Source organism: Tachyglossus aculeatus, chromosome 1 (genome assembly GCF_015852505.1).
Source record: "Tachyglossus aculeatus isolate mTacAcu1 chromosome 1, mTacAcu1.pri, whole genome shotgun sequence".
Taxonomy (NCBI): Eukaryota; Metazoa; Chordata; class Mammalia; order Monotremata; family Tachyglossidae; genus Tachyglossus; species Tachyglossus aculeatus.
Window position 1 is genome coordinate 78,932,820 of NC_052066.1, and position 21,795 is coordinate 78,954,614.

General features: G+C 41.6%; 1 protein-coding gene across 1 annotated transcript in view; it reads left to right on the forward strand.

Annotated features, from left to right (window-relative positions):
* The window catches only part of ANKMY1 (ankyrin repeat and MYND domain containing 1), a 166,325-nt gene that overhangs the window by 40,930 nt on the left and 103,600 nt on the right, over window positions 1-21,795 (forward strand). The window contains exons 5-7 of the mRNA XM_038747277.1: window positions 6,913-7,077; window positions 13,033-13,505; window positions 20,330-20,501. Coding sequence (XP_038603205.1) covers window positions 6,913-7,077; window positions 13,033-13,505; window positions 20,330-20,501 — 810 coding nt within the window. The remainder of the gene's footprint in view (window positions 1-6,912; window positions 7,078-13,032; window positions 13,506-20,329; window positions 20,502-21,795) is intronic.

A 21,795-nucleotide genomic window follows, 5' to 3' on the forward strand; every position in this document is an offset into this window, starting at 1 on the left:
CCTCCAGGAGGCCTTCCCAGACTGAGCTCCCTCCTTCCTCTCCCCCTCCTCCCCCTTCTCATCCTCCCTGCCTTACCTCCTTCCCTTCCCCACAGCACCTGTATATATGTATATATGTTTGTATATATTTATTACTCTATTTACCTATCTATTCTATTTATTTTATTTTGTTAGTATGTTTGGTTTTGTTCTCTGTCTCCCCCTTCTAGACTGTGAGCCCACTGTTGGGTAGGGACTGTCTCTATATGTTGCCAACTTGTACTTCCCAAGCGCTTAGTACAGTGCTCTGCACACAGTAAGCGCTCAATAAATACGACTGATTGATTGGGGAAAGCCTCTTAGAGGAGATGTGCCATCAGTAAGGCTTTGAAGCAGAGGAGAGTAATTGTCTGGCAGATTTGGGGAGGGAGGGCATTCCAGGCCAGAGATAGGATGTGGGTCGGGGTTGGTGGTGAGACAGGCAAGATTGAGGCATGGGTAGGTTAGTGCCAGAGGAGCTTCCCCTATCTGTAATTTATTTTAACGTCTGTCTGCCCCGACTTGAGTGTAAACTTTTTTAGGGTAGGGGTTGCATGCGTCAACTACCTCTGTTGTAATTTCCCAAGCACTTAGTACAGTGAACACAGGAAGTACTCATTGCCGACCGCTGATTGACTATGAAGTTGAGGGGAATAGATTGGGGTGTGAGGGAGAGTGGGTGAAGAGAGGTAACTCCAAGGTGTCTGAAAATAGTAATAATAAACAATAATGATAATAATAATAATAACTCAGCTATTTGTTAAGTCTTAACTGTGTGCCAAGCATTGTACTAAGAACTGGGATAGATACAAAATCATCAGGTACCACACTGTACCCTCTCAGGGTTGCACTTGGAGAGTTTCCAGTACTCTACCCAGTCTTGACTATGGGTGGGAGAGTCAAGCAGAGGCCTAGCTATTCCCAGTTTGGGCAGTGGCTAGAGAGTGGCAGGCAATCTGCACCAAGTCAGAACTCACCTGTGCAGGGCAGCAGCGGCATGGGAGAGAGTCAAGGGCGGAGACTCTACTGTGCAGAAGGAGGCAGTGGTAAACCACTTCCATATTTTTACCAAGAAAACTCTATGGATTCCCTACCAGAATGATTGCAGAAGGAGGCGGGGCGTTCTGGGAGAGATGTGTCCATGGTATCGCTATGGGTCGGAGACGACTCGACAGCGTGAGACAAGACAAGACCACATTGTAAGTAGGAGGGAGGCCAAAGTATTGAATCCCTTTGTTAAAGATGAGGGAACTGAAGTTTAGAGGAGGTAAGTGACTTTCCCAAGGTCACACAACAGGTAGGGGGCAGAGGAAGTATTAGAATCCAGGTCCTCTGACTCCTCTGACTCCCAGGACTGTGCCACGAGGCCACTTCTGCTTCTGTTGCCACTGCTCCTCTCTAAGTGTCTTCTGGCTTGTTCTCTTTCCTTAAACAAGCAAGTTGTCTCCCAGAACTGGTTGTGGCTGATGTCGTCAACATGGTAGTGACACAATGGACTTTTCCTGTTATCCCACTGGGCCACTCTAGACTTGGAGATAAATGAAGGAATAGGAGAAAGGGGATACAGATTGACTGTATTTCTTAACTAGGATTTCTTAGAGAGAGCCATCTGTTCCCAGTTGTCGTTTCTAGACTGTGTATTTTAGTACTTAAATGAAAAAATTATACTTAATATCATGCATCGTTACAATTCAGCTCATTGTTATGGTTCCTGCTGTATTCTGACAGCCTGATATGTATCAAGCTATGTCCTCATCAAGCTGTAGCCACTTGCAGATTGTGAGCTAGGCACTGTTGAAAATGAATTAGCTGCAGTACTTATTTTGTGACCATGTGCCAGTTATTTGTTCTCTCTAGCTGTCAGTTTTTTTCCATTTAAAGATGGGGAAAATTCCTTGCCTTATCTACCTCACAGAAATAGAATGAATTTGCCTATGGGAAAACTCTGAGTTCACGGATATGCATGCATGCTCAGATGTTTTTGTAATAAACCAATACCAAAAATTGCCAACCTGCTTATATTCATTCATTCATTCATTCAATCATATTTATTGAGCACTTACTGTATGAAGAGCACTGTACTAATCACTTGGAAAATACAATTTGGCAACAAATAGAGACAATCGCTACCTAACAATAGGCTCACAGTCTATAAGGGGGGAGACAGACAACAAAACAAAACAAAACAAGTAGGCAGGCATCAACACCATCAATTTAAACAAATAGAATTACAGTTATTTACACATCATTAATAAAATAAATAGAAAAATAAATATGTACATAGATACATAAAATAATTATGGTATTTGTTAAGCGCTTACTATGTGCTAAGCACTGTTCTAAGCACTGGGGTAGATACAAGGAAATCAGTTTGTCCCTCGTGGGGCTCACAGTCTTCATCCCCATCTTCCAGATGAGGAAACTGAGGCTAGAGATGTGAAGTGACTTGCCCAAGGTCATACAGCAGACAAGTGGTGGAGTCGGGATTAGTACCCACATCCTCTGACTCCCAAGTCTAAGCTCTTTCCACTAAGCAACGCTTATAGTCTCTGTTGATGTCTGTTGGACTCTTTTCTATATGTAATCTATCTATCATCTATCTATCTATCTATCTATCTATCTATCTATCTATATCTATCATCTATCTATCTATAAACATGAGGCCATATCTATATATAACTTCATTCATTCAATCATATTTATTGAGCTTGGGAGAATAAAATATAAAAATAAACTGAAATGTTCCCTGCCCACAACGAGCTTACAGAGTTGGTAGACATGGTCCCTGCACACAGAGGCCTTGCAGTATAGATGAGACATATATATATATATATATATATATATATATACAGTGCTCTGCACACAGTAAGTGCTTGATAAATGTGATTGATGTTATATGTATAATCTTTCACATAAGTGCCTAGTATGTTATAGTGGGAAAAGACCCTTGCACCATTCATTGGTATTTCCTGAGCTCTTTTACTCTTATCCTTTTATTCTTATTGTTTTATTGCTTTTATTCCTTCAGTGCTTAGAATAGTGCTTGGCACATAGTAAGCGCTTAACAAATACCATAATAATGATAATGATAATGATATCATTATTATTATTATTTTATTCACCATCTGTAATTTGTTTTAATGTTGTTTCTACCCCGACTCCTCCTACTTTAGACTTTAAACTCTTTGTGAGCAGGGATTGTGTGTACCAACTCTATTGTATTTTCCTAGGCAATTAGTACAGTGTGTTGCACATGGTAAGTACTTAATAAATACCATTGATTGATAGAGGAGAGGCAACATGCCTAGTAGGAAGAGCATGGGTGTGGGCGTCAGAAGGTCCCGCGTTCTAATCCTGGCCCCACCACTTCTCTGTCATGTGACCTTGGGCAAGTCACTTCACATCTTGTGCCTCAGTTATCTCATCTGTAGAATGGGGATTAAGACTGTGAACCTCATGTGAGACAGGGACTACGTCCAACCTGATTAGCTCATATCTATCCTAGTGCTTAGTATAGTAAGCACTTAACAAATGCCATAATAAAAAAAGGACCAAAGTGTGTGGCCCAGTATTTTTTTTAATGATATTTGTTAAGCACAATTTGTTATGGTATTTGTTGTGGGAGAGAAGTGAGGATAAATAAGGGAGAAAGAGCTGATTGAGTGTCTTGAATTCAGTGGTAAGGAGTTTTTGCTTGAAACTTGCACCGTAATGGGTTTTATTTGTGTTTCATAAGCAGATAACTAAGTTCTGTGGTAGACCAAAAGCAGTCGTTTCTGATGATGACAGAAAACGTAAGTGAAGGCAGTGATTTGTTGAGGTAAAGAATAGTGCAGTACCACTTGCACTATCTCTTCCCTGCAAGTCATCTTCTCACTGGGACCTAGGCACAGAGTGCAGTGAGCAAGTAATAATAATAAATAAATTATATAATTATAAATACATGTAATATATAATATAATAATAAATAAATACATACTTATAAATAAATAATAAATCAGAGAAGCAGTGTGGCTCAGTGGAAAGAGCACAGGCTTGGGAGTCAGAGGTCATGAGTTCTAATCAATCAACCAATCGTATTTATTGAGCACTTACTGTGTGCAGAGCACTGTAGTAAGCACTTGGGAAGTACAAGTTGGCAACATACAGAGATGGTCCCTACCCAATCCCAGCTCCCTCACATAATAATAATAATGATGGCATTTATTAAGTGCTTACTATGTGCAAAGCACTGTTCTAAGCACTGGGGAGGATGCAAGGTGATCAGGTTGTCCCACGGGGGGCTCACAGTCTTAATCCCCATTTTACAGATGAGGTAACTGAGGCACAGAGAAGTGAAGTGACTTGCCCAAAGTCACACAGCTGACAGTTGGCAGAGCCGGGATTTGAACCCATGACCTCTGACTCCAAAGCCCGTGCACTTTCCACTGAGCCACTCTGCACATGTCAGTTGTGACCTTGGGCAAGTCACTTTACTTCTCTGAACCTCATCTGTAAAATGGGGATAAAGGCTGTGAGCCCCCTTGGGACAACCTGATCACCTTGTATCCCCCCCCCCCCCAGCGCTTAGAACAGTGCTTTGCACATAGTAACCGCTTAACAAATGCAATCATTATTATCATTATTATAAAGATGGTATTTGTTAAGTAGAGAAGTAGGCGGGTAGCACAGTGCACAGCGCCTGGTTGGGGTCAATTTATGGCCACAACACGATATAAAGATGATGCTGTGACATGACCCGGAAGGTGATTGTTTTGGGAGCTGCCACATTAATGCAGGCTGGGTATTCCCTTGCCTCCACCGGTGCTCTGCCATCCTCCACTTTTCAGACACGTTCATCGAGAGAAGCAGCGTGGCTTAGTGGCCAGAGCACTGGCATGGGAGTCAGCAGGTCATGGGTTCTAACCCCAGCTCTGCCACTTGTCTGCTGTGTGACCTTGGGCAAGTCACTTAGCTTCTCTGTGCCGCAGTTCCCTCATCCGTAAAATGTGGATTAAGACTGTGAGCCCTATGTGGGACAGGGACTGAGTCCAACACCATTATCTTGTATCCACCCCAGTGCTTAGAACAGTGCCTGGCACATAGTAAGTGCCTAACAAATACCTTAATTATTCTATTATCAGGGACAGAACCGCTGCCCAAACCCTGATGCAACACAGGGGTGCTGATGATACAGAATAACCAGAAAAAGTGAATCCAAAGGGAGGGAGGGATTTGGGAGTGTGAGGCATCAGTGACATTTTTAGAGCTCTTAACTGGACCCTTAAAAACAACTTGTTCGAAATGATGACAGTGATGATGATGCTGATGATGCTGTAAAGCCCTACTGAGAACCCACCTCCTCCAAGAGGCCTTCCCAGACTAAGCCCCCTTTTTCCTCTCCTCCCCAACCCCCAGCCCTACCTCCTTCCCCTCCCCACAGCACCTGTATATATGTTTGTACAGATTTATTACTCTATTATTTTACTTGTACATATTTACTATTCTATTTATTTTGTTAATGATTTACATTTAGCTTTAATTCTCTTTGTCCACATGCTTTGTTTTGTTGTCTGTCTCCCCCTTCTAGACTGTGAGCCCGTTGTTGGGTAGGGACCGTCTCCGTATGTTGCCAACTTGTACTTCCCAAGCACTTAGTACAGTGCGCTGCACACAGTGCTCAATAAATACGATTGAATGAATGAATGAATGAATGCTGATAATATTTAAGTGCTTACAAAAAGCCAACTGACCAGGCAGCTGCAGGTTTAGTGCAGTCCCCACACCTCGAGAGCTCATGTTGGTTCTGAGATGGTCATGGCTGTTCTGGAGGTAGAAATGTGGAAATCCTAGACTCTAGACTGTAAGCTCATTGTGCGTAGGCAGTGTGTCTGTTTTATTGTTATAGTGCGCTCTCCCAAGTGTTTGGTATAGTGCTCTGCACACAGTAAGCACTCAATAAATGTGATTATCGATTAATCCGGATAGGTCCTCGATCGAAGAACTTCTGTTAAATTGAATTAGAGCCCAGGGGAAGGGACAGAGGATTGAAATCTTCCAGTAAGGGTGGCGACGGGGCTGAGCGACAGGGTGGCCTGGACCGGCATGAGTTCCTGCTTCCCAGTCAGGCTTCCCATGGGACATTCTTCCCACCTATTACTACAGGCACAGTGGCCACAGAACCCAAGTCCCAACAAGTAGTGTACTGACTTCCTGAGAAGCAGCATGGCTCAGTGGAAAGAGCACGGGCTTGAGAGTCAGGGTTCATGGGTTCCAATCCTGGCTCCACCGATTGTCAGCTGTGTGACTTTGGGCAAGTCACTTCACTTCTCTGTACCTTAGTTATCTCATCTGTAAAATGGGGATTAAGACTGTAAGCCCCAGGTGGGACAACCTGATCACCTTGTATCCTCCCCAGTGCTTAGAACAGTGCTTTGCACATAGTTTGTTTGGGTTTGTTCTCTGTCTCCCCCTTTTAGACTGTGAGCCCACTGTTGGGTAGGGACTGTCTCTATATGTTGCCAATTTGTACTTCCCAAGCGCTTAGTACAGTGCTCTGCACATAGTAAGCGCTCAATAAATACGATTGATGATGATGATGATAGTAAGTACTTAACAAATGCCATTATTGTTATTATTATTGTTATTATTATTAATTATTATACCTACATGGCTTATCCACTCCCTCTCCTCAGCTTGGCGTTTCTCCATTGTTTTTGGGGTCTGGCCCCCTGGAAGGAGGGGTTTGATGCCCAAGATCCTGGCTTTCACTCTGCTTAGTTTCCTAACTTCAGACCCAGGAAAGACCATCAAATGGATCACCAATCATTTCATGTCCATGTTGCTTCGCATGGAAAATGAAACCTTTTTTTGTTGGAAGGAACTAATGTGATCTTCTTTTTCCTCCCTTTACAGGTAAATTGTCATAATGACATCATCAATCTTCTTCTTGATAATGGAGCTGATGTGAATAAATGCACTGATGAAGGGCTATCGGTTCTATGTATGTGCTTTATTATTCATTTTCCTGTCAAGTCATTTAAACCCAATATTGCTGAGAGGAACTTCACTGAATACCAGGTGAGTCCACTATTAACCTATAACTCTCAAGTCAGCAATGATTGTCTCATAGACTTTAGTCACAGTCTCACTTTTAACCAATTATTTGTGAATAACCAGAGGAATGTGTTCCCTTTTTAAACTTCTTTCTCTCTACAAATTTAATTTGATCATTCTTAGGGCCATAACTCCCACATACCAATGGATATTTGGCCTATTTCATATATTTGAATTTGACTTCTAAATGAGTAGTGCAACTATAGTATTCAGGCACTATGATGTGGTAATATCAAATCTGTTGTATTTAAAAACAGCACTGTCCTGTGGGTGATATTACTATAGTGGTTTTTCATCTCCGAAGAGTCTTAATAATCACTTACTGTGTACCAGGCACTGTACTAAGCGCTGGGGTTGGACAAGCAAATCGGGTTGGACACAGTTCCTGTCCCATGTAGGGCTCACAGTCTCAATCCTCATTTTACAAATGAGGTAACTGAGGCCCAGAGAAGTGAGGTGACTTACCCACGGTCACACAGCAGACAAGTGGAGGAGCTTGGATTAGAACCGTGACTTCCACTACACCATGCTCTATCCACTACACCATGTTGCTCCTCAGTCTTACAATCCCCTGACTATGGACACATCTAAATATGAAAGTATGAAAGAAACTTGATGAAGTGGGAATAGTTATCCCAGCTTTCAATCAATCAGTGGTATTTACTAACCGCTTTCTCTCTGCGGAACACTCTACTAAGAATTTGGGAGGGTACAGTAATAATAATAAAAATAATTGTGATGTTTAAGTGCTTACTCTGTGCCAGACACTGTACTAAGCTCTGGGATAGATACAGGGTAATTGTGTTGGACACAGTCCCTGTTACACATGGAGCTTAATTACAGATGAGGTAATTAAGGCACAGAGAAGTGAAGTGACTTAACCAAGGTCATACAACAGACAAGTGACATAGCTAGGATTAGGACCCAGGTTCTTCTGACTCCCAAGCCTATGCTCTATCCCCTAGGTCACACTGCTTTCCTATAACAGAGTATATATAACAATATAACAGAGTTGATAGACATGTTCCCTGACCACAAAGACCTTAGCTTTCCTTGATCATTTCCAGGAATAAAAAGACTTGTGCAAAAAGAAGATAGTGGAAGTTGTGGTGATTAAAACGGAGGCTCTTTTTAAAAGTAATGTGGTGGTTAGGGAAAAATGAGATCTGTGACTCTTCTTTCAAAGGTTTTAGCTAAAGAGCTCTGATGATACATCCATCCTTACCAAACACTTGTTCAATGTTTTGGACATCCACCTCCCTTTCTAAACCCCCAGCAATTTTCTCAGTTTTAGAAAATCTCCCTGTTGTAAAGATTAGTTACCCTAAAATTAGACAGAATTTAAGGTTTAGAGGGTTTTTATAATCAGAAAACCTTTTCATTGAAGTCCTGCCAAATTTTGTGAGTAGCAAGGCCTGGTGGACAGAGCATGGGCCTAAGAGTTAGAAAGACCTGGGTTCTAATTCGGCTCTGCTACCTGTCTTGGATAACTCACTTCACTTCTCTGTGCCTCAGTTACCTCATTTGTAAAATGGAGAATAAGACTGTAAGCCCCTTGTGGGACAGGGACTGTTTCCAACCTGATTAGCTTTTATCTACCCCAGCGCTTATAACAGTGCTTGCCACATAATAAGTGCTTAACAAATACCCTCTCCTCTACTTTCCCATCCTTTCTAGCAGTATTTTCAGATGAGATCTCATACCTCCTTTCAAGTGCTACCCCATCCACCTGTGCTTCGGACTCCATTCCCTCTCATCTTATGAAAATTCTCATCCATTCCTTCCTCCCCTCCCTAACTTACGTCTTCAACCACTCACTCTCCACTAGTTCCTTCCCCTCTGCCTTCAAACATGCCCACATCTCCCCCATCCTAAAAAACCCCTCTCTTGACCCCACTGCCCCTTCTAGTTATTGCCCTATCTCCCTCCTACCCTTCCTTTCCAAACTCCTAGAACGAGTCATCTACACTCACTGCCTCAAATTCCTCAACTCCAACTCTCTCCTTGACCCCCTCCAATCTGGCTTCTGTCCCCTACACTGTACCAAAACTGCCCACTCAAAGGTCACCAATGACCTCCTTCTTGCCAAATTCAATGGCTCCTACTCTATCCTAATCCTCCTCGACCTCTCAGCTGCCTTCAACACCATGGACCATCCCCTTCTCCTCAACACACTATCCAACCTTGGCTTCACAGACTCCATAGTCTCCTGAATCTCCTCATCTCCCTGGCCGTTCATTCTCAGTCTCCTTCGCGGGCTCCTCCTCCCCTTCCTGTAGGGGGTTCCTCAAGGGTCAGTTCTTGGTCCCCTTCTATTCCCTATCTACACTCACTCCCATGGTGAACTCATTTGCTCCCAAGGCTTCAACTATCATCTCTTTGCTATTGCCACCCAAATCTACATCTCCACCCCGTTCTCTCTCGCTCCCTCCAGGCTTGTATCTCCTCCTGCCTTCAGGACATCTCCGTCTGGATGTCTGCCCGCCATCTAAAACTCAACATGTTCAAGAGTGAGCTCCGTATCTTCCCTCCCAAACCCTGTCCTCTCCCTGACTTTCCCGTCACTGCAGACAGCACTACCATCCTCCCTGTCTCACAAGCCCACAACCTTGGTGTCATCCTTGACTCCACTCTCTCTTTTACCCCACACATCCAATCCTTCACCAAAACCTGCCAGTCTCACCTCCACAACATCACCAAGATCCTCCCTTTCCTTTCCATACAAACAGCTACCTTGCTGGTTCAATCTCCCTTCCTATGCCGACTGGATTACTGCATCAGCCTCCTTTCTGATCTCCCATCCTCCTGTCTCTCCCCGCTTCAGTCAATACTTCTCTCTGCTGCCTGGATTATCTCTGTACAGAAATGCTCTGGGCATGTCAGTCTCCTCCTCAAAAATCTACAGTGGTAGCCTACCAACCTTCGTATGAAGCAAAAACTCCTCACTCTCGGCTTCAACGCTCTCCAACACCTTGCCCCCTCCAACCTCACCTTCCTCCCCTCCTTCTACAGCCCAGCCCACACCCTCTGCTCCTCTGCCACTAACCTCCTCACTGGGCGTCGTTCTTGCCTCGACCCCTGGCCCAAGTCCTTCCCCTGGCCTGGAATGCCCTCCCTCCACTCATCTGCCAAACTAGCTCTCTTCCTCCCTTCAAAGCCCTATTGAGAGCTCACTTCCTCCAGGATGACTTCCCAGACTGAGCCCCCTTTTTCCTCTCCTCCTCCCCTCCCCATAGTCCCCATCCCTCCCTCTTCCCTCCCCCCCTCCCCATAGCACTTGTGTACATTTGTACATATTTATTACTCTATATTATTAATGATGTGTATATAGCTATAAATCTATTTATTCTGATGGTATTGACACCTGTCTACTTGTTTTGTTTTGTTGTCTGTCTCCCCCTTCTAGACTGTGAGCCCGTTGTTGGGTAGGGACTCTATATGTTGCCGATTTGTACTTCCCAAGCGCTTAGTACAGTGCTCTGCACAAAGTAAGTGCTCAGTAAATACAATTGAATAAATGAATGAATTATTGCTACTGTCACCACTGATGCATTTATCCAGTTAGCTGATCCGTATTGCCAATGGATCTCTGCCCTGTTGTGATTCCCCAAGAATTTTATCTCACTATTCTGGAGAGTAATCTATCAACTGTATTTATTGAATACTTATTGTGGCCAGAGCCCCATACTAAGCACTTGGGAGAGTACACTGTGACAGAGTTGGCAAACATGTTCCCTACCCACAATGAGTTTACGGTCTAGAGCATACTCTGCAGTGGTCTTTTCTCTGTCTCTGATGAACTTTACAAATTTCACAAGCTGGAGCTGAGGAGGGAAGGAGAGTAAGCCCACTGTGGGCTGAGAATGTGTCTATCAACTCTGTTATGTATTATCTCCCAAGTGCTTAGTACACACAGTAAGTGTTCCATAACTCGAGACACAGCATGGCTTAGTGGACCCCAGTTCTAATTCTGGCTCCACCATGTGTCTGCTGTATGACCTTGGGCAAGTCATTTCACTTTTCTGTGCCTCAGTTACCTCATCTGTAAAAAATGGGGATTTAAGAGTGTGAGTCCCTGTGGGCCAAGGACTGTGTCCAAACTGATTTAACTTCTATCTGCCCCAGAGCTTAGAACAGTGCTTGGCACATAGTAAGTGCTTAACAAGTATTATTATTATTAATAACTGTACTTTCCAAGCGCTTAGTACAGTGCTTTGCACACAGTAAGCACTCAATAAATACAATTGAATGAATGAATGAATAACATATGCAATAGACAATTACTCTCCCCACCTTTAAAGCCTCACTGAAGGCACATCTCCAGAGGCCTTCCCTGACTAAACCCTCATTTCCTCTTTCTTACTCCCTCTGCATCACCCTGATTTGCTCCCTTTACTCACCCCTACATCAGCCCCACAGCACTTATATACATGCTCTACACATAGTAAGCACTCAGTAAATACAATTGAATGAATGAATAAATGAATACCTGCAATTTATTTATTTTTATTAATGTCTGTCTCTCCCTCTAGACCATGAACTCATTATGGGTAGGGAAAACTGTTGTATTATACTCTCCCAAGTACCTCGAGTACCTTGCTCTGCATGCAGTAAGTGCTCAATAAATATGATTGACTGATTAATTAATTAATTAATTGAAAAAAGGAGAAAGGGAGAGAGATAGTGCTAGCTTCTTTTTATGTGTGTTTTTCAGTATGTCTTATTGCAGCACTTTGTGGCATGAAAATATATGAGTAAACATTTATTTGGATCCTTAGGTTCAGGGCCCCAAGTTAGGTCTAAGCAATCCCTAGTAGAGGAATCCTCTCTTTGTTTTTTCTTAGATTTGGGGCTTACTGAGTGCCTAACCATAGACAGTGCTATAGTAGGTGCTTGGGAGCATCCGATAAAAGTGGAAGACACACATTCCATGTCCTTGAGGAGCTTACATTGTGAACTTTCATCAGTTTCTGTGGAGTACTGTTTAACTATTGAAACTAAAACATTCCAAATATGGAAGAAATTTCTAGAGACACGTCATACCACTTCCAAATGTCCAAAAGTAAAATTTTGTTGTACTGTACTGAACAATAAGAAATAAGTTTGAAATGTCATATAACCAATCAAGTGTACTCTGAAGAATTTCACAGCAGGGTGGGTTATTAAACACTTGAATTGCTCAGTGGTTCATGTTATGTAATCTTCTTCTTGGGAAGTATTCCAAGCTGGACAGAATCTCACTTGCCTGGAATAGTTTATTATTATTATTATTATTATTAATAATAATTATTATTAATGATGATAATAATAATAATGGCATTTATTAAGCGCTTACTATGTGCAAAACACTATTCTCCTTCTGAATGACTTCTTTAAGAGAAGAAGCAGCGTGGCTCAATGGAAAGAGCCCGGGCTTTGGAGTCAGAGGTCATGGGTTCGAATCCCACTCTGCCACATGTCTGCTGTGTGATCTTGGGCAAGTCACTTAACTTCTCTGAGCCTCAGTTACCTCATCTGTAAAATGAGCATTAAGACTGTGAGCCCCACGTGGGACAACGTGATCACCTTGTAGCCCCCCCAGCGCTTAGAACAGTGCTTTGCACATAGTAAGTGCTTAACAAATGCCATTATTATTATTATTATTATTTAAGCCTCAGCCCTTTATGATTGGACGGGGAATGTGTCTGTCAGCTCTGTTTTACTGTACTCTCTGGAGCGCTTAGTGCAGTACTCTGCCCCCAGTAGATGCTCAGTAAATGTGATTGATTGATGATTCTGAATTTGAAAATGTTTTACTTAGCTTAGGGGAATGAATGTGTTATTGAAAACCTACTGTAAAGAGTATTAAATCCTTGGGAACTCATTCTTCACTAAAGGGAGCTGAAACACTTGAACACTTCTATTTTCTTCTTTGTTTAGGTAGAGGATCAAAGTGACTCTGAATTACCTACTTCTAGAACACGTATTTCTACAATTTCATTGTCAAAGGCGTTATCCCAAATTGAACAGGAAGAAAAAAAGAATTTGTCGGATTCCAGTCATCGTTTAAATTTATCCTTTTCTCAAGCTACCTTCCCAGATGATTCTAACCCTAAAGACCTTGAGATCACAGTCCTGCGGAGCCAGTCCACACTGACAGAATTGGCATCTGACAAAGAATTGAAGTTCAACTTTGAAAGGAAACTGGATGATGACGTGTTTGAGAGGTGTACTCTGTATAGCACCGAAACGATTTTTGAATCAAACCAATGTATTTGCAACTTTTCTCCATCTGTTTCTCAAAAAAATTTGGAGAAGAGTGCCCATATCTTCAGTTCATTGAAAGCGGATTTTGATGGTAAAATCCCCATGAGTGAAGGCACAATGAGAAACATGGCAATTGCCATCATAGAGTAAGTCAATTAATCAATGTTTATTGAGTTTATTAAGCACCCTTTGAGAGCAAATGATGGTATTGAGTTCTTGGGAAAGTTCAACCAAAGCACGGATCACATCCCTGCCCCCAAAGAATGAAAAGTCTGACTGGGGAGACAGACAAAAAATATTTACCAATAGTGGGAGTAGGAGGAAGATCAAGGGGAATAGCTGGAAGAAGAGCAAAAATGCCAGGGTGAGAAACAGCTGAATGAATAATTTAATATAAAAATAAATGCAGAGGCTGGGTTAAATATGAAAGTGTTAAGGATAGCTATTGGGATGACATGACTAGGGTGTGGGGAATTTATCAGGGAAGGTTTCTGGAGGAGGTGGGATTTCCAAAGCACTATGAAGGTGGGGAGGGCTGTGTCCTATCTGCTAAAGCTGGTTTCAGAAAGTAGACTGCTTTCCAGGGAATTGTACTGTGGCAATAAATAGAGGATGGGTTGAAAAATGCTGGATCAAATTCAGATTTAATGTATTTCTCTACATGAATTTCAGTGATTTTGCATGTTTTCCGATGTTGACAGAAACCTACTACTACTACTAATAATAATAATGATGGCATCTGTTAAGCGCTTACTATGTGCAGAGCACTGTTCTAAGCGCTGGGGGGATACAAGTTGATCAAGTTGTCCCACGTGGGGCTCACAGTCTTAATCCCCATTTTACAGATGAGGTAACTGAGGTTCAGAGAAGTTAAGTGACTTGCCCAAGGTCACATAGCAGACGTGGCAGAATGGGATTTGAAATCATGGCCTCTGACTCCAAAGTCCGTGCTCTTTCCACTGAGCCATGCTGCTTCTCTAATAATAACTGTGGTAGTTCTTAAGTGCTAACTATTATGCCAAGCACTGTTCTAAACACTAGGGTAGATACAAGTTAAGCAGGTTGGACACTGTCCCTGATCCACAGGGGGCTGACACTCTTAATCCCCATATAGCAGATGAGGTAACTGAGGCCCACAGAAATTAAGTGATTTGCCCAAGGTCACACAGCAGACTTGTGGTGGAGCTGGGATTAGAGACTTTAACATGATTCTAAGATTCTGGTCTTTTAAAGGTGGATCGAGGGAGAAGGAACTAGATAGACTAGACACTCATGTGGGAAAGGGTAATTTAATAACCCCTCCTTCTTATGTAGCTATTAAAGCCTTATCCCTTATATTGGAAGAATAGAAGAGTTAGTGGATCAGTTTCTTTATTTTGCGTATCATAATAATTAGTTCCCTGACAAGCATTTAGTGAACTTTCCTCATCATGGGAGTAATTTGATGGGACTTTTGCTCATCCTGATGCTATTAATGATAATAATAATAATGATGGCATTTGTTAAGTGCTTACTATGTGCAAAGCACTGTTCTAAACACTAGGGAGGTTACAAGGTGATCAGGTTGTCCCACAGGGGGCTCACAGTTTTAATCCCCATTTTACAGATGAGGGAACTGAGGCACAGAGAAGTGAAGTGACTTGCCCAAAGTCACACAGCTGGCAATTGGTGGAGCCAGGATTTGAACCCATGACCTCTGATTCCAAAGCCCGGGCTCTTTCCACTGAGTCACGCTGATTCAAAGAGAGTTTCAAATCAAAGGCTTTGTGGAATTAGATTTTTTTTTTTGCCATGATTGCTGCTCTAACATATGAATTCTGGAAATGGGAAAGAATGCTTTTAGCTAATCATCTTCGCTTGAGTATCTCAAACCCTTATAAACAGGTTTGTAATTTTTCTAAGAAAAATTAAGAATGGTGTGATTCTTTATAATTATATTTCCTGAAACAGTCATCAATGGCATTTATTAAGTACTTACCTTGTGCGAATCACTGTACTAAGAGGACAATACAATAGAGTTGGTGGATACAGTCTCTGTCCTAAGGAGGTTAGAGTCTACAAGGTATAGACAGGCCTATCTATACAGCAAGAAATAAAAATGTAGGAAACACACACCATGAACAGAGCTTTTTACCCTTGTCATGGAGAGCTCATTCTTGCTAGCAGAGGGCTAGGAAGGGAAGATGGGTAAGGAAATGAGTGAAGAATGATGGGTGGCACAGGAGAGAGAGATGATCAGAGAGTTGGTGGTTTCTGCTTAAGTTTGGTCCATCCTATTTGTGGATCTCTGTTATACCGAGAGTGATCCCCTTTTTATGGTATTTGTTAAGCACTTAGGATGTGTCCAGTACTGTACTCAGCACTGGGGTTGATATAAGCCAGTCAGGTTGGACAAAGTCCTTGACACAAGTGGGACTCACATTTGTAATTCCCATTTTACAGATGAGGTAACTGAGGCACAGAGAAGTTAAGTGAATTGCCCATAGTCACGCAGCAGACAAGTGGCAGGTGTGGGATTTGAACCCAGGTCCTTCTCCCTTCCAGGTGTGCTCTATCCACAAGTGAAGGGGGGAAGAACTCCCCCTCACAGCCAATTCCCTAGCAATTCTGAAGTCCTGACCTTGTTACTTTGCTCTGGCTTTGTTTTCCCAGGCCATGTTTTGGGGAAAGGAAGCCAGTTCTCAATTCTTGCACCCAATCTGCCCTCTGCAGACTTTATTCTCAAACAGACTGGGATTTAGTTGATTAAGGAGAGGAGAGGAAGCCCATGCTGTGGTCTTTTGGTTTAATAAGTTGAAACGTTTCCATGAGAAAAATCCAAGTTGTAGATGAATGTATGTTGGGAGTCCTATATTATTTAAGGTAGTGGGTTTGATGGCCTAGTGGATTAAGTACAGACCTGGGAGTTAGAAGGATCTGGGTTCTAATCCCGACTCTGCCACTAGTTCATTCATTCATTCATTCATTCATTCAGTGGTATTTATTGAGCGCTTACTGTGTGCAGAGCACTGTACTAAGCACTTGGGTGTGACCTTGGGCAAGTCACTTAATTTCTCCGTGCCTTAGTTACCTCATCTGTAAAATGGGGATTAAGACTCTGATCCCCATATGGAACTGAGACTGTGTCCAACCTGATTAACTTGAATCCACTCCAACACTTAGAACAGTGCTTGAAACAGAGTAAGCTCTTAACAAATGCCAACGTTATTATTAATGTTATTGTTATTATATAGTTCTTCCTGGTTAGTGGATTCATTTGTAAACATGGGGATAAAATGCCTGATCTCCTTTCCACTTCGACTGTGAGCCCCATGCAGGACAGGGACCGTGTCTTACCTGCTTATCTTACAGCTACCCAGCACTTCTTACAGTGCTCGACAAATAATAATTGCTTAGCAAATGATTCGGTTATTACAGGTGATCACGTGTAAAATGTAAGCTTGTTGTGGGAAGGGACTGTGTCTGTTTATTGTTGTATCGTAGTTTCCCAAGCATGTAGAACAGTGCTCTGCACATAGTAAGTGCTCAAAAAATAGGATTAAATGAAGTGGACTCCTTATAAGAGCTCCTGTAGCAGATCAGCCCATTTTAAAGAAGTCCAGTTAGTCAATCAGTCATATTTATTGAGTGCTTACTGTGTGCATGACCAGCTATTAAGTGAGGCCTCTTTCAGATGTACCTCCAAGTGCCCTGTGAAAGTATTTCCACTGAGTTCCAGTTAAAATTACCCAATTTCTGTAAATCATCATGTAGAGCGCATGGTGCTATATGCTTGGAATCATATGGTAGAGACTAGATATAATCCTTACCCTTGATCTGTGTGGTATTAAATAATAATAATAATGATGATGGCATTTATTAAGCACTTACTATGTGCAAAGCACTGTTCTAAGTGCTGGGGGGGGGAGATACAAGGTAATCAGGTTGTCCCACGTGGGGCTCACAGTCTTCATCCCCATTTTACAGATGAGGTAACTGAGGCCCAGAGAAGTTAAGTGACTTGCCCAAAGTCACACAGCTGACAAGTGGTGGAGCCGGGATTTGAACCCATGACCTTTGACTCCAAAGTCCCTGCTCTTTCCACTGAGCCACAGTGCTTCTCTATAAATCTATGGACTTATCATTAAATCATATATGATAAATCATTTATATTAATATCTATCTCCCCCTCTAGACTGTAAGCGTGTTATGGTCAGGAAACAGGTATGTTTATTCTGTTATAGTGTTGTCTCCCAAGTGCCTAGTACAGTGCTTTATACATAATAAGTGCTCAATAAATACCTTTATATTGATTGATCAAGGATATTACATGAACGAATGCACTTTGAAGAGTGACTGACAATGCACTTGATAAGTATTTAATAAAAGCACGAAACATTAAATTAAAAGTAATTAAATAATTGAAGATGGCATCTCTTTATAAATTTACATGAACAGAAAACAATCAAGTGGACTGATAGTTCCTTCAAATTCTTCCCAGATTTACCCAATCATAGATATATACTGTGACAGTGAATACTGAATTTTATTGGAATAAATTCCTTTGCTTAACTTTTTATCATTAAATTTGAGTTGACAAGCTCTCCTGAATTTCTTGCCTCATACGTTGATAAGGTATTTACTCACATCAATTGCCTCCATTGCATAATTTCCCTCCATGCGTTACCATGATTTTTGAGGAGGAAATAAAAGATTATTTTTGTAAGCGGTGATGGTGGGGTGGCCCAGGGCAGCAGGAGAAGTCAGAATGAGCTAAAGCAGAAAATTCAGTCTTGTGGCAGGGAGAGAGTTTCTTCTTTTAACTGTGAGCATAAGCTGGGTGAAGAAGAGGAGAATTGTCTGAATGAGCTAAAGCTGTGGATATAGGCTCATTCCATGGGAAAATTTCTTTTTTTTTTTCATTTTTTAAAGGTATTTAAGCGCTTACTATGTGTCAAACACTGTTCTAAGCACTGGGGTAGGTACAAGTTAATTAGGTTGAACACAGTCCCTGTCCCATTTGGGGCTCACAGTCTGAGTAGGAGGGAGAACGGGGAACTGAGGCACAGAAAAGTTAAGTGACTTGCTCAAGGTCACACAGTAAGTAATTGGCAGAATCAGGATTAGAACCCAACCCATCGGACTCCAAGGCCTGTGCCTTTTCCATTAAGCTAAGCAACTTCTCTGAAGAATGTGCATTCATGAGGAAGAAAGCAGAGAAGAAGGGTCAGAATGCAAAAAATCCAGAGAGAACTGTGGTGGGCGATGGGGTGTTTCTTCTGATCCAGGGGTGGAAGAGCAGAAGCCAATTACCAGCATTTAAGCGCTTAGTACAGTGCTCTGCACACAGTAAGCGCTCAATAAATACGATTGATGATGATGAAGTGCTTACTGTGCTCAACACTTGGTAGAGTGCAACAGAAGTAAGGGAAGCAGTCTCGAGTACCAGCTTATCTTTCCCTTCCACTTTTTCTCCTCCTTGTCCCTCTTTTTTTTCTTCTGCTCCTCTCATTGGTATTCTTAAGTCATTCATTAGTTCATTCATTCATTCAATTATATTTATTAAGTGCTTACTGTGTGCAGAGCACTGTACTAAGTGCTTGGGAAAGTATAAGTCCCCATGTAAATTTTCCTCCCCTGTTTTGCTTGTAAATTTGCCCCTTTTGTTTTCCATTTTTAGCATTAGAGGCTAGTTTAATTATCTGGCCAAAGTTTGGTTTACAAAGCACCCTGGACATAAGCTATTTTTATATGTCATAAGCCAGTTCTACAAGTGAGTAAAGTTTTGGGGAATGCTAGATGCTTTAAGAGGCACATAAATCATTGCAGGACAGTTTTTTCCAGTTATAAATGTTTGTCCTATTAAGAAGAGCCACTCATTATGAAATTCTTCAGGTAGAACAGATTTACCTTAATTTTCCCAATTTATTAAAATTGTGGAGTGGATGTAGTTAATATAAACTGCAAGAAATGTTTCTGGCTTTCCTGATGCCAATTTTGGATCCTGGCCCATTTATCTTATAAATAATTGGGTTAAAATGGAATTAAACCACCTTGAATTTGTTTTAACACTTTGAAAGTTTCCCAGAGCACTTTCACATTGGCCAGTTCATCTTACCTTTTAAAGTATCTTTGGGAAAGGTACTGTATTAGTTATTATCTGTACTTGATAAATAAGCAAAAGGTAGATAAAGAGGCCTGCTTTAGGTCACACAGCATAACAATGGCACAGTTGAAATTTGAAAAGGCCTCCTGCCCCACAGATCCACATTTTTCCCGTAAACCACACTGGCCTTCCTGATTCTAGGAAACCCAAAGAGAAAAGGCCATGGAGAAAGCCAAGCCAGATAATCCAAGTCAAAAATGTCTCAATGAGTCTATCCTGGGTCGAATCAGGCTGATAATTCCCCCAATACTCCTCTACTTTTGTGCTCATTTTTACTCAATCAATTGTATTCATTGAATGTTTACTGTGTGCAGAGCACTGTACAAAGCACTTGGGAGAGTAGAGTACAGCAGAGTTGGTGGACACATTCCCTCCCCACAACGAGTTCACAGTCTAGAGGATGAGGTTAGGTGCAGTCTCCTCCAAAAGAGTAGGTTACAATGATAAAGGCTAATTGAGAAGTTCAAAGGTACATAGAAGTCCTATTCTTTCATGAATAAGAACAGTGTCTTGGGCCAGGAGTGAGGTATAGTACCAAAGTGAGGAAGAGTGGGCTCGAGGGCAGCTTTATGACCTAAATGACATGAATTAATCAGACAGGTATACAAAGCCTCTGCAGTAGCCACAAATATGCCCAGGAAATTTGTAGAAAACAAGACCTAATACTAAAATAACAAGGGAATGCAGGTCCCCAGATGCTAATTTGGAGATGCTAATATCAATTTTGCGATTTTGTGATCCTTATTGGGCCATCAATTTCTCAAGCTTGGCCCCTTGAAAGTTACCAATTGCTACTGACAGACAGATATGTTGTATCATTTGCAGACACAGAAACAGATGGACAACCATCAACTTGCTCCTGCGGCGAGGTGCAGATCCCAATTTGTGCCACGTTCCCATGCAGGCTCTCTTCCTTGCAATTAAAGCTGCAGATGTAGAAGCAGTTAAACTCCTTCTAAAGTATGGTGCAAGGACTGACATAAAATTCCCATCGAAGGTAATCCTGTCATTTGGTGTAGTTATAAACAACAGCAGTATAATAATCAGGAGATATTCATGATGTAATATTAATATTAATGTAAACAGTTCAATATTTCTATGGTCACGGAGGGCCTTGTGCAAAAAAGCCATTTAAAGAAAAATCTCGTGGAAAGGTTTCATCTGTCTATTTAGATAAACAATCTGTCTTGGTTTGAGTATAAAAGACCCAATTGTTTTTCAAACTATTTTTATGAATTTACCTGTAAATGACTCATTTGTACTCTAAAAACTGTAACTGACCTTCTGAATTTAGAATTTGACTCACATAACTTTATCTCTTTCTTTCCAAGACAGCAGGTCTTCAATAATGATTCACCATTTATTTATTTATATTAATGTCAGTCTCCCCCTCTAGATCGTAAGCTTGTTGTGGGCAGGGAATGTGTCTGCTTATTGTTATATTGTACTCTCCCAAGTGCTTGTACAGTGGTTTGCACACAGTAAGCACTCAATAAATACGATGAATGAATAAATGAAAGAATGAATGAACAATGGGAAACTAATAAAATGTCGCCTTAAGATTAAGTACAAAGCATTCCTTTTGCTGTTTTTGCTTTACCCCATAAATTCCCTCTCCCATTCCATTCAAAGAGGGCCTAGAGGTACAACCATCTATGAACATGGGGACTTGAAAGTTTTATGGAGGTTTTTTTTTTTTGATGATTCCCAATGGATGGAAGGAAAATCATAAAATGACTTGGCACTACCTGAAGGACACTCGTGTGTTTAGGTGAGAAATTCCAGGCTTTGGCCCCTAGGAAGTCTCTGGAAGTTAAGGCAAACAAAAGTGTTTTCCCCGGTATTAAAATGAACCAATAACACATTGCTAGGCACAGTTCTACAGTGGATCAGTAGTACTGTAAGCTGATTTGTGAAGAGCATTAATATTCTTGCCGTCAGTAAAGAAAGATGGTTTCAATTGTGTTGTCTCACGATGATTGTCCATCTTACAGACATAAGATATCACTTGTTTCAGCAGTTCAGCAATCTTGTACTGGGAAATGTGACCTTTGTGTATGAAAGGGTATGAAGAATATATCATTGAGGATGCTATGACTGGTCATTATCTGCATTAAGATTTATGTCACTAGAATCTACAGTACATTAACTTTAAATGTTGTATGTGTAGTAGGCCTGCCAAGTTGGGAATGACATTGTTTTCCTAAAGGATGAAATGCACCCCAACACCCCCTTCCTCTGTTGTGGGAAAACCGATCATGGGTTTATTATTAATTATTTTAAAATGATTT